The following is a 17,304-nucleotide window of genomic DNA, read 5'->3' as shown; positions in this document are numbered from 1 at the left end:
AGAGAGCCCTTTTCCTTTCAGGTAAAGCAAATAATCCAGAATAAACTGAAGGGAAGACTGTGAAGGAGAAATACCTTTCTGTTCAGACCCCACAGAGAAATGCTTCTATGATCTCTGCTGGACAATTTTCTGCTATTGAGGAGGATGTTCTGAACTTCTAAAAATATTCAGCCTTCTGAGGTTTTAACCACTGAGCATCCACACTATTAGGTTCAGAATGGATGGGCTGGGATATAACATCGGACGGTGATTCTAAGAGATTAAATTGGATTCTTGAGGTAGGGTTATGTGAGCCCAAAAAGAGAGATTCAGGAGGTCCAAGAACCAGTGTTGACAAGGATAGATTGGTGCTAATAGAATCACAACAGCACGATCCTTCCTGAGTTTGTGACACCTTCAGAATTAGAGGGATAGGAGGGTAGATATGCAGGAGCTTTCTCTCCCACAACAGCAAGAAAATATCTGTCAAAGAATCCAGGCTATGCCTGGCCAGTAAACAAAACAGATGGCATTTCCTGTTCAGCCGAGTAGCAAAGAGATCTCTGTCTGGTACTCCCTAAGTCTGAAAGATGAATTTTACTTCATCTGAGATATCATTTGTAATTCCTAATGAATGATCGACTGAAATGATCCACCAGGCAGTTCTGAACGGTTGGAAAGTGTGAAGCTTTGAGCGTGATTGCATTTTCGATGTAAAAATCCCATAGATTTATAGCTTCCTGGCAGGAGGCAATTTGACCTGGTTCCTTTCCCCCTCCCACCTGTTCAAGCCGAACCTGCAACATATTGTCCTTGAGGAGTTGGATTGTACAACCCTTGATGTGCGAGACGAAAGCCCAACATGCCAGGTGAATTGCTCACAGCTCCTGAACATTTATGTGGAGAACAAGATCTTGGTCTGACCGCAATCCTTGAGCCTGGCAGTCCCCTAGGTGAGCCCACCCAACAGAGATAAAACATCCGTGACCAGAGTCATCAATGACAGAGATGGGGAAAAGGGAACCCCCTTGCACACTTTGGATCCATCCACCAATCTAGAGCGCACATTTTCTAGCACGAGTCAGCATGTCCAGCTGATAGAGTGTAAACAGACTTCATCCACCTCTGCATTCTCCTGAGGTGAAGTCTGTCATGCTAACATGTACATACAAGAGACATGTACATACAAGTTGCCATGTGTCCCAGAAATCTGAGGAAATTCTCTGTCTTTGTGCAACAATGGGCTTTGAAGTCTGAGCAGAGATCCAAAATTGCTTGGAATCTGGCTTCAGGTGAGAATGCCCTCACCAGAGTCGAGATCTGCTCCTATAAACCGTATTCTCTGCACTGGGACAAAAACTGACTTGTCCGTGTTGATTAACAGGCTCAGAGAACAAAAGAGGGACCTGATCTTGCATACCTGCATGTCTGCTTTTCTGAGATAAGCTGCTGCGACCATCATGCACTTTGTGAAGACTCGTGGGGCTGAACAAAGACTAAAGGGCAGGACAGCAAACTGATAATGAACATTGCCCACAACAAATCTTAGAAACTTCCTGTGGCTCTGGTGGATGGCCACACCAGAAGTAGGCATCTTACAAGTCAAGGGCAGTGTACCAGTCTTTAGGATCCAGAGAAGGGATAAAGGAGGCTATGGTAACCATGTGAAATGTCATCTTCTTTATGTACCTATCTAGATTTTGCCGGTCCAAAATAGGTCTGAGACCCCATTTTGGATTTTGGAATGAGAAATCCGCTGCAGGGAAAGGTTCCAGTCGTGGGGAGACACCAGAGCCTTCCCCTGATGCCACCCCCCAGCCAGAGCCTCTCTTTGCTGCTGGAGGATTTTCACTGTGGTATAGGGAAATAGCAGTGTAGAGATGGGAAGCCTGGCTTGGGCATGCAGAGAGCTCTGTAGGGTATCTACTCTAAGGTTCTGGTGCGTCTTAACTCACGTAAGCAATACCTCTCTGTCTACACAGATATTTATACCAGTGCTAGTGGAGCATGCAGTATATATACTCTACGCCCCCCACCCCATAAGTGTAGACATAGCCTCTGATTGATCAGGGTGTCTTGGAGGGTAAAAAGGATGCCTCTGGACTACTAGAGGATGCAATTGCTTCCTTTTGGGGCATGGGGTATAAACACCCAGTGATCGAAGGGCTGCCTTAGAGTCTTTCAGGATATGCAGAGCTTCATCTATTTTCCCTAAAACAAATTAAAACCCTCATACTGAAGATCTTCTATTGTCTCCAGAAGAAAGCCTAATGACTATAGCCCAGGCAACTGGAGCACAGCAACTGCAGATGCCATCACTGTAGCCACAGAATTGGCCCTATCTAGGGCTGCTTGAAGGGAGGTCCTGGCAACCAGTCTACCATCAGGAATCACGGCTTGGAATTCCTGCCTAGCATCCTCTGGTAATTTGTCAGATGATTTTGACAGATTATCCCAGATGGAATAATCGCATCTGGCCAAGAAAGCCTATTTGTTCATGATCCTGAACCGTAATCCAGATGTTCTCTTGGCTGCAGAGAAGCTGGTGTCTCCCATAAGACCCTTGTAGGCTCCGAGATGGCTTCATTAATAGGTAAAGCCACTCTACTAGGCTCTGGGGTCTGCAAGATTTCTGCTAATTCTCCTATACAATTTGTATACCAAGAGAGCTAGTCAGTATGCCAAGAGAGCTAGCCAATTGTATGTCTTATAATCATCCTGGACAGGTAATGATGCCTCTAACACTGTCACTCATCACTCATCTGTCATGTCAACACTAACACTCATCTGGAGAGGAGGATGACTTATTCAGGAAAGGCTTAATAGGAACATCCTGAACTGAAGGATGCTGTCAGGCTGAGCCCGCAGGGCTAGATTCCAGCTGAGAGGACTCAGAAACCTGAGAGGCGTCAGCTGAGATTAGTAGTGGGACCAGAATCCAAAATCAGACATTGCCTCTGAGGTGACCTAGATAAACAAAAACCTGGAGATAAATGTGAGGGGGGAGGCATACCCCATGGATTCCAGTGGGGCCACTGATAAGGCAAAAGGGCCCCAATTAAAAGTGTCCCATGGCTCCCTGTCTCAAGACTGACGTCCATGGGAATGTCAGTGCTGAGCTCTCAATCCTCCACAGGCAGGTGGAGAAAAGTGGGGTCCTCTGTGATAAGATTGGGATACATCTGATTCCACCTCTCACTCTGAAGAAGAGTTGGAATATTCAGACGGCTGTAGTGGTGCGGTATCATGCAGCACAGGTGCCTGGGATCTATGAACAGATGTGTTAGGTACTGGGGAGAGCATCCATAGCTTACCCCAAGAAGGTACCAGATAGCTGGGCTATGATTGCTCACCATCAGTACTGAGGTCTGCTGCACGGAAGCCGAGAGGAATACCACCACTGATACAGATGGTACCAGAGTTTGCGAAGTAGTTGGCACCGATAATTCTACGTTCTGAACAACTGGAGACTCTGGTATTGAGAGGCAAAGCACGTCTCCAGCTGCTGCCTATGCCTCTGGCATTGTCGGTATTGAGAAGCTCATACGTTCAGACGTCTGCTGCATAGACAAATAGAACGTGCAGTCAACTGAGTCAATCTCAACAGCACCGGGGTCTGTTCCAGAGTCAATGACCCTATCTGATGGGTCAAGGGAGCATGCAGTACCAGTGAGTGCCTAGCCAGAGCTTGTGCTCTACCTCCAGTATCTGCATTCCTGCTTGAGGATCTTGCTAGAGACCTCAATCTTCTAGAAGAGGAAAACCTTCTAGTTTTAGAGCACGTGCATCATTTGACTTCTTCAGCCTCGTGTATGGTACCAGGGAAGAGGAATGGCCCTTCCCTTCTGAAAATCTCCTACTGGAAAAACTGCAATGCACAGAGGAGTGCTCTTGGACGGCGTGGAGTGCCTCTGAGTACATACAGAGCAGCGTGGTTCCGAGGAACGACTTAAGGCAGCTTCTATTAGAATAAATAGAATAGAATAAAGGAGTACCACTAACAAAACTGACTCTAAACAACTATTACAAGTTTTAATAAAGAGAAAAGACTGTACAGACAAGCTGATATTCCAACTACCGACCACAGGTGGTGAGATGGAGCAGAGGGAGGGCGAAGGCAGCTCCACCCCTTTATTCCATCGCCTAGCAGAGTAAGTGCCTGGAGCGCGTATGCACAGCCCCGATAGGTACAGCTATGGGAGAAACATCTCTGACTTGGGTGCACTGTGCATGCACACACACCTGAAGTAGAATGGACACGTGCAATCACTTGAAGAATAAAAAGTTTAACCTTTTATAATGTACTTCTTCTAGTGAAATGGAATTTGATATGTATTTTATATTTCAAGCACAGAAGTGATTTGTTTGAAATGAAGTTATGATTACTTGCATGACTCATACAATTTCCATAGGGGTTTATTAATTGGACAAACATGGGTTCAATTAAAAGGGAAATAAACATTTGCACAATACCCTCTTTTTCTTGAGAAGGGAGCACTTTATAGACGTTGGAAAATAGTAAAGGGGGAAAAGATCATGTCAGCACAATATTGTTGGTCACATACAACGCAATCTTATGTTTCATAGAGTTTTCAACACAGGAAATGGGTATATTAGAAACTGCCTGATTCACAGGTTTTTCTGAGTCAGCTACAGTGGTTTCTTTGAATGGCTCTGAAGGAACAAGCTATAACCAGTGCTTTTATACCAGCTTCAATAATACACATTTCAAAGCCAAAACGGCCCAGTCATGTAACTGTTTACACAGTCAACATTCAATGGGAAAATTAGCGTCAACAAGTTCTACTCTACCAAGCCTGAATTGCATCTGATCTCTTGATTACAGTTCTGAGGATTGTAAGGACAGAAAGGACAGATTTTATTTTTGTTTTTCTAATCAGTAAAACCGGGGGAATCTGTAGCTTACTACTGTTTTCAAGAAAACTGAAAAGATTCCATCTACCCACTGAAAACATCAAAGTTTACTGATGTTCAGATTGGTTGGCCCAAAGTCCACAAGGTCACCTATCGTAGTAGGAAAGTGTTCAAATACAATTCCATTACCACGTCTATCCAGGTACTTATCTAGCCAGGTGCCTCATCACTGTTATATCAGTGAAAAAGAAGATAAGATAAGTCAATTTAAACAGTGTCCCAAGATATGTACAGTAATTATGGGGCTTACTTTGACACATAAAAATAGGTCTGTAGGTATTACACAATTCTTATAGGCTTTCTAATACAACAGATGACGTGTGTTTTGAACAGTTTATCACCCTGACTCAACAAAAAATATGTTATGCATACCAGCATATGGGTGAGGTCTAGGTACAGAAAACATACAGCTTTGTGAAGAAATGAAGAACTTTCTGCCTTCAGAATGAGTTTGATCATATAACTGAATGCTGGAATTTAAGTGAATTCTTATTCATGAAAGTAAGAGACGCTTTAGCTGCACATTCAAAACAGGGACGAATTGCCACCTAGCACCCACTCCACTCATTCTTTGAATCCACTTTCTACTGTTCACTTCTTATTTTTCCTTCTAATCTTTTCTGGATCTCATTTTTGAATAGGGGTGGTAATTGAGGGAATGGACAGAACACCTTTGTCATGGCCACCTCATTTTTGTAAACACCATTCTTATAGACCAATTTGATATACAGATAACCTGTGCAAACTAAAATTCATAGAGAGAAAGATACAGTTTGAGATTAACCTACTACAGCACAGAGAGGTTTTGAAATCACAGTCCAGAGCTATTGTGGCAGTAAACACATTTTCTTTCCCACCACTCCTGAAAGAGCTTGTTTAATCTGCACTGGCTCCCCTCAGAAAAAGAAACTGATACTTTACTTTGTGAAGCATTTTTTGTTATTCTTTGCACATTTGATAGCTCGGATAGGGATGGAGTTTGCCACTGCAGTGGGGTAGGTCCACAAATCAAAAATTACCCAAATCAAAAATTGAAGTGCTGGGTCCACTGTTGCTTGAGTTTGACAATACCACCCCACAATAATACAGAGTGCTGTGAACATCTGGGCCATGCTCTAGACTATGACAACCTCTTCAAGTATAGCCCTTTTCTAATTTTATTCTTGTGGGGAAAGTATTGAGACTACCATGACAGGACAGCTCTGATGTGGAGACTTTCAGGACAAATCTGATACGGTTCAGAGCCTTCACATTTCCTTGGCTCCTTTCAGTGTGATGTTTGGCTCAGGTATGGTACAACAAATGGATTAATCGCTGTAAAAGGGAAGGTTTCAACAACAATAAAACAGCAGTAATCAGTAGGAATTTTCAGCAGTAGTAAAGGGTTGATAGCATTAATCAAAGCAAAAGAAACATAAGTAAAAGATTCCGCAAGCTGGTGTTCACTTAGCACCTAGCTATGGGATCCTCCCTTTACACAGGCATTTTCCCACTTTTGCTTTCCACCAGCCCTTCTCAAAGCCCTGCCACGAAGGAAGTGACAGTAAAGCTAGAATCAACCTTTGTGTACTGAGGGGCAGGTAAATGAGCCTGCACCATACCACAGTTTCTTTGGTAGACAATCTCCTTCTAGCAACGTAGAATGGTTACATGGCCATGCTGATATGTTTAAGTATGTCGCAATGCTTTACCACCACTGACCATCACTTGCAGACCCTAGATGGAATGAGAGGTATTAGTCTCAAGTAGTTCTGCTCTCTTCTACCTGCTTGGTTGCAAAGGGTGGTTTGGGGCAATTGCTCACTGGCTCAGAGAGATATGAAAGTTTCCACTTTGTCATCTCCTGGTCAAAATGCATGAGGCCACTAAGGACTTGTGTGAAGTGACTTGGGCTTTGTGACACTCAGCTGTATGTTTCCTTATCATCGGAGCCAGGTCGTGCAGTGACTGCGCTCCCCCAGTGCTTAGCTGGAGCTGTCATAATTCCCATGGCCTGGACAGCTCCTGCATGAAGAAGAGAAGTGGACCTTAGACAAATAGCATATGCTGAGAAGATGAGGCAGGGAACTCATTTACATAAGTTTCTCATCCACTGAGCAGCTCCAGAAATCCTGGCATGTAACTGATATTTGGGAGCAGTTTTAGCCTTGCAAAATAAGCAGTCATTTCTCTGGATAGGTTGGGTGTGCTCAGCAGCCAGCCTACTTGGTCTTGCAGACCCAGTATAACCCAAAAGACCATGTATAATTTCAGCTGTATAGAGCCCTATTAACAATACCAGTGGCATGTGTAAGATCAATAGTTACATAGCTTCATAAAGAAATTCTTAAGGGCTAACCAAGTATTTGATAGAAAAAATGATAATGTCTTCTCTGTACATTTATGACCGCAGCCAACAAGTTTATGTTCTATACCAACATTTCTGAGGTATGCTTAAACAAAGGTGTATTAGGAAAACATTATGGATCTGATTTAAACCAACAAAATTCAGGCGATACAGAGTTAAGGCTGAAAAAGCATATTTAATTTACTCTGTTATATGTAGTTACACACTGGATAGCTTGAATAGTATTCACAGTTCCAGAAACTCCCGATATATAACCAGAGGCCATTTTAAGGGTCCACAAATCATATAATTGCAGGGGGTCTCTGAAACTGAGTCTAGATGTCTCGATCTTGGTGGAACGCTTTTTTTTTAGGGGCTGGATCACATTCTAGCTATCTTTATTTAACATATTTAAGCATATCATCTCATTATCTAGAACGGTAATACCAGGGGTGTGCTTAAGGCCTATCTCACATTGCTGTGATGCTCCTTCTCTTCTCTCCATTCCATTGTTGTGTGTGTAGTGTATATGGTAAACTGTCTACAGAGCAGATGAGCAGAGAATGAAACCAAGTCAGCACAGAGGAGGCAGGATGGGCCCTGCAATACTGGAAAGATCCTTTAGTGTTGTTATCATAAGGATTGGGCAAACCCAGGGCTTGAAAAGTTTACTTAATATTTAAGACTGCTCACCAGGCCAAAATACACCAGTTCCCTGAACTACACCTCCTCCTGACTAGTCTCCTGATGGTTGAGTTCCACCTTCTGCTTGAACCAGGAGACCCCAGTCTCACTTTGGCTCTTGAATTAATGCTATGCTCCACCCAACACTAAATCAATCAATGCTTTCCCCCAGTGAATAAATACCAGGAACCCTCTCACATTAAACCAATTTATACTGTTGCTCTCTACACAGACTACAAAGTGTCCTCTGCCATAGCAGGAGTCCTCTTGCTACTCCCTTTGCCCTCAAAAGTCTGGCTAGAGTAATAGGGGGATAAGGTTTCCCTCTTCCTAGACTAGATCCTAGGCCTCCCAAAAAATGAGGAATAAGGAGGCCACAGACAGTCTGAGGATCAGTGGTGGTGGATCCCATGCCTCCTACCCTTACAGAGGACTCTTGTATTGGGGAGAGGGAGCCTCCCCACTAAGACCAGCTGCCCAAGCAGAGAGCAATGTCCAGGGAGAAGGCTTCTGCCATCCCAGCAGAAGATTATGTGGAAGGGAGGCCCACAATCTTTTCACCCCCACCTTGACAAAATCCTCTGCTTGGCTAGGGCAACTGGGGTCCCCAGAGTAACCACTGTTCCAAGGGGTGGGAGTGGCAGCTTCTCACATCAATGGTCAGCCCTTCCCCCATCAGCTGTCTCACATGGGGCAATTACCAGATCCCTTCTTTTTCCTAACACTAGCAGCCATCCTTCATCCCTACCCACAGTTAAGTGAGCTGTAGCTCACGAAAGCTTATGCTCAAATAAATTGGCTAGTCTCTAAGGTGCCACAAGTACTCCTTTTCTTTTAGTGCTGGAGTTGTCTTTCTGAGGACTTAGGCTATGTTTTCATGGCAAAAAAAAACTGTATATGGTTCAACCCTATAACTCCCAATTGGGGTTCACTACAATGAGCCACCTCTTGGTAAAACTACAGTGCCTTGCCTCCACTAGCATTTTACATAGAGATAGGTATTTCTAGTTAGCTAACTCAGTGTAAACACATGCATCTTTTTGCATTGAAGACTTGGCTTTAGGAAGAATCAGTAAATCACCCACATTCGGTTCATGTCTGGAAGGTTTCTTCACAATCATAATTGCTCAAATTTGTTTTCTTTAGATGAAAGTTTAGATTCCTTAGAAGGCGATGGCATGTTCCCGGGAAAGCTTCCTACTCGCTCTGGGGAAGTGGACTTTCCAAGCTCTGGGCAAACTGGTTTGGATCAAACATAAGTTCAACTTTTGATCCCATCGCAGAATGAACTAAAGAAAACCTTTCTGCAGGTCTGAAAACATTTGGGTAATTTTTTGCAGCTCAGTGAAGAATTGTGTACCTCTGCACTAATTGTTTTAATAGAAACGTAGGGGCAGATACTTCTGCCAGTGTAAACTGGCATTGCATTGCAGACATCAGTGCAACGGACTTCCATGCCCATTCACCCATAGTAATGGCACATAGTAATTTCCAGACTGGTTCAAGTCATTTGTTTATTAAGTGAAACAGCCAATACCAAAAACTTCAGAGAAAGACGGAAAAAAAAATCTCCATAATTTATCTAGTCGATTATTCAGTGCTATACAGAAGGGAAAATTCTTTTCTGATCATCCACACATGAGTCAGCTTACACACATAAGATTCAACACTATTAGCAAGTCTAACTACAATGTTATGTTCAGTCAGGAATTTATTCAGTCCTTTTCAAATCCAATTATAGTTTAAGTCTATACCCTCCTGTGGTAATTAATTCTCAGAAGCTGTCTATATTTATTTGCAGCTTTAAATTTACTATGCCTGTCATTCATTTTGTCTAGTGACCCTTTTCCTTGTATCATAGGTTAGATTTTGAACAAAGACTTTCACATGAGCTTCCAAAACTGCCTCTTTATTACTGTTTTTATAAAAGGAAGATTCCAAGATGGGCACTTATCCTGTAACTTCTGAAGCACATTTTTGAGGTAGATGTTTCTTCCAGTGGACAAAAAGATATTGGGGACACTGGTCTGCTAGATGATCTCAGGCAAGTCATGCTGCTCTGTGCCTCAGTTTCCCCATCTGTAAAATGGGGATGATGATATTGACCATCTTTATAAAGAACTTTGATGAAAAAGCACTACAGATGAAAACAGGTAGGAACTATTATTAACGACTGAATTCCTTTTATAATATTCAGTACCTCAAACGAATCTCTTAATTCTTTCAGAGTAACAGCCGTGTTAGTCTGTATTCGCAAAAAGAAAAGGAGTACTTGTGGCACTTTAGAGACTAACCAATTTATTTGAGCATAAGCTTTCGTAAAGCTTATGCTCAAATAAATTGGTTAGTCTCTAAGGTGCCACAAGTACTCCTCTTAATTCTTCTCTTTTTCACACTAAATCATCCTATTTTTTCCAATCTTTCATCATATGTAAATTGAGCCACACAGCTAACCATTTTTGTTGCCTTTTTCTGGACCTTTTCTGGTAGGAAATCCCTAACTACCACAAGAAACACTTTTCCCATGGTACTTCTCAACCAGCTGAAACCACAAGGCGTTTGAAGCCTCAGGAGAAAGCTTGCTCACATAGGTTTTAGAACCACATTTTCGGCAACATTTCCTCTGAAAATTCTAGTGGCTAATTAGCTAGCCATAAAAAAGCAGATATGGATCCCAGAACTGCATAGGAGAAAAAAAAATGCTTTTACTTTAATTATGAGAAAAGACGGGGGGCGGGGGGGAGAGAAAATACTGTATATATTTACCATTTATCTGATCAGCTTCAAAAGCAACCAGAGTCAGGAAAGATCAAAATCATTGCAACCTCCCATAAAGCCAATGTTATTTTTGCAGTATTATTTTAACACAAGGAGAGGGAATCTAGTGTCACTGTGAGCACAGAATCAAATAACTCTCAATGTCCCATATAGGAGGGATGAAAAAGCATAATTTCAGTCCATATGCAGCAGCAAAACCACTGTAGTCTTTATTGTCTTATCAGTCCAGTTGTGCCATGAATAGTCAAGTGAAGTGGACCCATTACAAGCAGATCTTACTCTCTATATAACAAAGATAGCAAACATGAATCAAGCCAAGTATGAAGAATCTTTTTCTCCTCAACTATATTCATATAGAATAGTATGTATCAGTATTCAGGTCTAACAGATATTCCTACATGGTGACTATTGATAACTCATTACTTTACAATACTAACTCTGACAAGAGGCCTAAATGAATTGTGACAAAAACTGATAGTGTGACAAATCCATCCCTGCTGTTACTCAGTTTGGTCCAATTTGCTGTAGCACAATGGATCCCAAACTTTATTTGTTTAAGCACCGTCTTCTTAAAAAATTGTTGTGAGATAAACGCTCATGTACCATAGTCTGAGGATCCTTGCTGTGGTGAAAATCTCCAACGGCCTGTAAACTGAACTAAGACCCACAAGGTTTAGAGAATCTAGACAAGCTTCCAAATTTGGGGGTAGGGGGAGGTGTCTCTCCTGTTACCAAAACTTTGCCAATTCCTACTTATCTCTCTGCTGAACAATATTTTATTAGTGCCAACGTAACTACATATTGCATTTGTTTGCATTTTTATAGATAAGGCTAGAGAGAGTGGAGGAAAAGAAAAAAAGGAAATATATTGGCATCTTCTCTAACTTTTGTTTTCTCTTTTACAAAGGGAAAGAGATGGGAACGAGGGCCAGCAAAAAAATATAGGGGTAGAATAGAATTTAGATACAGAAAAGTCCGACTCAATTTTCCAATCTGTCCTCTAACATTACAGGATTGTTCCCCTGACAATATTCCAGAGTACTCTATCTCATCTAAGTCTAGTGAAAAGGGTTCCACCAGTTCCCACAGTCTAACTAAATTACGGTTAGGAAATCTTTTGTGATATCTAGCATAAATTTTCCCTTGCTCAATTTCGTTCCATTATTTCTCATCGTTCCTCCCGGAAACATTCTAATCAAGTCTTACATGCCTCTTTAGCTCAACCATTAATCTCAGATGTATAATTTTATCAAGAGCTTTTGGAAAATCAAAATAGACTATCATTTCCCTGATCTGCGAAGGCAATCGAATTGTCAAAGAATTCCAATGGGTAAGTTAAGCATGACCTAAGTTAAGCCCCAGTTCTGCAAACCTGTGCATTTTACGTGAGTCAATGAGACTATTTATTTATTTTGATTTAAAAATATAAAAAGATGCCTATCCAAGGCTCTAGGCATCTTAACATCATTAATAATACAATAAAATCCCAACAGTATTAGAGAAATAATTTCACGGGAACTCAGCCAGCCAACCACCTACAAAAACTCCTTTCTACTTCTTCAGTGTTATGGGAAGCATACCCTCAGCCTTCTCCAAAATTCCTATCAAACAGATGTCTTTTGCAGCACGCCTGGAAGGCCACCAAATTCAATTTTTCTGGACCAGAGGGGGAGTCATATTCCAGAGTCCTGGAGCCCCTACAGAAAATGCCCTGCCAGTCACCTCCTCTCTTTTATGAGCGAGACCCGGTTTGGGCACTTAATCTGACTAAAACTGCGGCAATATGGCCCGGGTTGAGAGGCAATCCTTCAGGTACGCTGGTCCCATGTCATATAGGGCTTTATAGGTCATAACCAATCCTAAAGTCTCTTGGAGGCCAGTAGGCAGTAGATTCCACAGCACTGGTGTAATGTCATCACAGAGAGATGCCCCGCTCAATAAGGAAGCTGCAGCATTCACATGGGTGTAATGTTATATGTGTGCTTAAGCAGCCACAAGATTAGTGCCTAAATCATTAACAGGGATAACAAAATCAAAATGTACTTCTCTAGGTGGTCTCCTATTACATCCTTTTGTATGGTTTCCAAAATGCTCTCCACCAATACCGTTAAATGTACCTGTCTCTAGATTCCTGGTTTGTCTTTTCCTGCATTTTGTCAAAAAACAGACCTACAGTATCATTTGTCACTTTCCAGTCCTCAGGGAACCGCACCCAAATAGACAGAACTTTTAAATGCATGACTCGAGGAAAAAAAGAGTTTTGCTATAAATTACACTAATAGATGTTTTCATGGAAAATGCAATATGTGCTACAAGGTAAAGATGGTAGCTTTAAATGTAATTTTTCAAACTATTTATTACTATAGGATTTCAATCTAAAATGTACTCACTGCCATTTTCCCATTGCGGTTGGCTTCCTCTCTTTCTGCCAATGCCTTCAGAAAATTATCCTTCAGTTCTTTTCCTGCACTTGATAACGTTCTAGAAAAACAAGGGAACATGTATTAATTATTATTATTATTACAGTAGTAATCAGTGGTCCGGACCCCATTCTTCTTGGTGCTGTCCAGATATATATTAAAGTAACAGTCCTGTTGTATTAATATTTATGGAATAAATGGGCCCAGAGAGTCAAAGGTGTTTACATGACCCTGTCACTGGTATAACACTAAACTGCCAAACAGGGTTCAGGATTTTGAGTACAGAGACCTCAGCCTGCTTAGTCTCATGGCAAAGACACGATTAAAATATTTTAAAACTTTTCTTAAAGGTACAGAAAAGAAGGAAAAACAGTTAAAGTAAAGTATTAAGTAATGCTTTCATTTTAATATCCCTTTTTCTCTTCTGCTTTAGCTGCAGGGAGTTTTTATAAGGAAAAAGACAACAGACAGTGCCCTAAAGAGCTTAATTTTTTGATTAAACCATTCTAAGTACCTTACATTCCTTACACAATAATTGTATATGTCATACCCATTTAAAAAATAATAATTCTTCATTAGCCAAGGTATGCTGTGTAGAAAACCTTGATTTATGATACTTTCATTTGTGTGATTCCTAGTGCATCAGGATTAATGAAAACAAATATGTTACACTTAGGGAAGGTGTGGCTAATGCCATACTTACATAAGCATATCAATTGTCGTTAGCCTGTAGGTGCAAATTTAAACTTGGACTACTCTATACTTCACCTTTCAGTCAGCAACCTATCACACAGGGTACTGATCTGGTGCTCACTGAAGTCACTGGAAAGGCATTGGATTAGGATTATAGGGCACAGAAACATGTTATTTTATAAAGTGGAGAGAATAACAGCATTAGCACATTTTATTCAGGTTCTTGATGCTTCTGCTGGTTTTTCTACTTCTGTGCTATCAGAAGCAGAAGCAGATGGATACATGGAATTGGTTGTGTAAAATCATGCATTATGCCCATTCTGAATCTTGAAATGCTAACAGGAACAATGTCTCTTTTTGCTCCATAAAAAAATGAAACAAACGGTGCAGAAACGTTATTAAATCCTAAAAATTACTTACTGGCCTTTTGAGTCCTGAAGAGGTACCCCGGAAATTAGACAATAATTAGGAACGAGAGCCTGACACCAGATAAAATAGAAACCCACACTGAACCTTTGACAAAACCTTCAACAAACAATTGCTATTTTTAAACAGGTTATACAACTTTTATGGGTCTGATCCAAATCCACATGAAATCAATGGAATTTCTTCCACTGACTTAAATTTGCTTTGGATGAGGCCTTATAGAAGAGAAGAACATGTCTGAATCATAACAGATTCTTAGGTCCATGGTCTCACACCCAACTGATATAGGAACTAATGAGATTTGTTCCCCTTTTCAACATTAAAACCTGTGATTGCTTATTGGAGTCTTCTCTGTTAGGTTGCCAAAGGTCAAACAGTGCCTCCTAGTTCAGTGTAAGTCTGTAAACAAGACAATATTACAACTTTCTCCCACTGAAAATATTATCAGTGTGAATGTTTTAACAAAAGCAACTATATCTCTCAGACTCAAGTACATAGTGTACCATGTCAGGAAGGATCTCTTGTGTCAACTGCCTATTCCACAATGTTTCAAATAGAACAGTGTAATGAAAACTCAAGAAGGAAAAATAAATGGGGCATCAAAACATCCTTGTACTATCTAGTTATTATTTCTAGCTTCCCAGACACTTCTATAGAATCCATGAGAAAAGTAAAGTTATCAACAGTAGATCAACATTTTAGATTTCAAATCATTTGAACCACTTTTCCAACAATTAAACCTTCAGAGCTTTTTATAACTATTTCTAAGTATGATATTATCTCTACACCAGAACATACTAGCATATAGCAAGCCATGTCTATGTCTGAAATCAAAATTGCAAAAAAATCAGAAAAACAGTTACATAAAAAGGACAAATTATCATAATCCTTCTAAACCTAACTCATTTGAAAAAGTAGGAAGCAGAATACCAAGGTACCTCCAAAATGCACAGGTCCCCACTATCTTCCCACCATTATGAACATAAATCCAATAGACAGTTATTACGTCACCCTTTTAAGCACCCAAAATCATTAATATAATTATCTCAAATAGGCCCAACCTCTGATGTGGTCAAATAGCAATTTCACATACATATTCTGGGACTGCCCATAATTTCAAACATGTGGGTCAGAATTCGATGAAAACCTAGCCTACTCTATCTGGAGACACATATTCCCATCTACACAATTGGAAAAAAAAAAAAAGAAGACATTTATTCATAATTTTAACAAGATCAGCAACCAGCACCACACTATCATAGAACCAGAAAAATGTAGGGCTGGAAGAGACTTCGAGAGATCACCTAGTTCTTCCCCCTACGCTGAAGCAGGACCAAGTATGCATAAACCATTTTTGAGAGGTGTTTGTCTAACCTGTTTATAAAAACCTCTAATGATGGAGATTCCACAACCTCCCTTGGCAACCTATGTGAGTAGCCAACTACCCTTACAGTTAGAAAGCTTTCCCTAATATTTAAGTGAAATCATCCTTGCTGCAGATTAAGACCATTACTTCTTGTCCTACCTTCAATGAACATAGAGAACAATTGATCACTGTTCTCTTTATGACAGTCTGTAACATATTTGAAGACTTATCAGGTCCCCCTCACCTCAGTCTTCTCTTCTCAAGTCTAAACATATTCAATTTTTTTTACCTTTCCTCACAGGTCAGATTTCTAAACCTTTTATCATTTTTGTTGCTCACCTCTGGACTGTCTCCAGTTTGTCTATATCTTAAAATATGGCATCAAGAACTGGAGACAATACTCCAGCTGAGGACTCACCAATGCCAAGCAGAGTGGAACATCTATCTCCCATGTCTTATGTATGACACTCCTGTTAATACACCACAGAATAATATTAGCCTTTTTTTTTTTTTGCAACTGCACTATATTGTTGGCTCATATTTGTGATCCACTATAACCCCCAGATCCTTTTCAGCAGTACTGCCACCGAGCCTGTTATTCCCGCATCGCATTTGATTGCATTCCCCCATTGCATTTGATGTGTCTTTCCTAAGTGTAGTACTTTGCCTTTATTGAATGTCATCCTGTTGATTTCAGACCAATTCTCCAATTTCTCAAGGTAATTTTGAATTCTAATCCTGTCCTCCAAAGTGCTGGCAATCCCTCCATCTTGTTGTCAACCACAAATCTTATAAACACACTCTCCACTCCATTATCCAAGTCATTAATGAAAATATCGAATAGCACCAGACCCAGGACCGACCCCGAGGGTCCCCACTAGGTATATCCTCCGCGTTTAATAGTGAATCATTGATGATTACTCTCTGAGAATGGTTTTTCAACTAGTTGTGCAGACACCTTACAGTAGTTTCATCTAGATCACATTTCCCTAATTTGCTTATGAGAATGTCATGTTGGACTGTGTCAAAAGCTTCACTAAAAATAAAAAGTCTACAGCTTTGCCCCTATCTACTACAGTAAACCTGTCAAAGAAGGAAATTAGGTTTGCTCTGCAAGATTTGTTCCTGTCAAATCCATGTTGGCTATTACTTATCACCGTTATACTCTAGGTGCTTACAGAATGATTGTTTAATAATTCATTCCAATATCTTTCCAGCTATCAAAGTTAGGCTGACTGGTCTATAATTTCCCAGGTCCTCTTTGTTCCCCTTTTTAAAGACAGATACTATATTTGCCCTTCTCCAGTTTTCTGGGACCTCACTTATCCTCCATGAGTTCTCAAAGAAAATCACTCATGTTCTGAGCTTAGCTAATTCCTTGTGTACCCTAGGGTGAATTTTGTCAGGCCCTGACAAAACATCTAACTTGTCTGAACATTCTTTAACCTGTTCTTTCTTCATTCTGGTTTGTGTTCCTTCCTGCTTGTTGTTGATATTAATTGTGTATAGCATCTGATCACAATTATTTTTTTAAGTGAAAACTGAAGCAAGATAGGCATTAAACACCTCAGCCTTCTTGGCGTCGTCCATTATTAGCTCTCATTCCCTGCTAAGTAATGGACCTACGCTTTTCTTCCCCTTCCTTTTACTGCATCTTCTTATTGCTTTTTATGTCCCTTGCTAGGTATAACTCATTA

The 17,304-nt window shown here is 40.8% G+C and overlaps 1 protein-coding gene across 5 annotated transcripts in view; it reads right to left on the bottom strand.

Moving 5' to 3' along the window:
- The window catches only part of CFAP299 (cilia and flagella associated protein 299), a 379,314-nt gene that overhangs the window by 221,477 nt on the left and 140,533 nt on the right, over positions 1–17,304 (bottom strand). For all 5 annotated transcript variants that reach the window (XM_043545244.1, XM_043545245.1, XM_043545247.1 and 2 more), the window contains one exon: positions 13,093–13,183. In XM_043545244.1, the coding sequence (XP_043401179.1) occupies positions 13,093–13,183 (91 nt within the window). The remainder of the gene's footprint in view (positions 1–13,092; positions 13,184–17,304) is intronic.

Source organism: Chelonia mydas, chromosome 4, assembly GCF_015237465.2.
Source record: "Chelonia mydas isolate rCheMyd1 chromosome 4, rCheMyd1.pri.v2, whole genome shotgun sequence".
In the NCBI taxonomy this organism is placed as follows: domain Eukaryota; kingdom Metazoa; phylum Chordata; order Testudines; family Cheloniidae; genus Chelonia; species Chelonia mydas.
The sequence above is the reverse complement of the archived record's forward strand: the minus strand, read 5'-3'. Positions and strand labels throughout refer to the sequence as shown.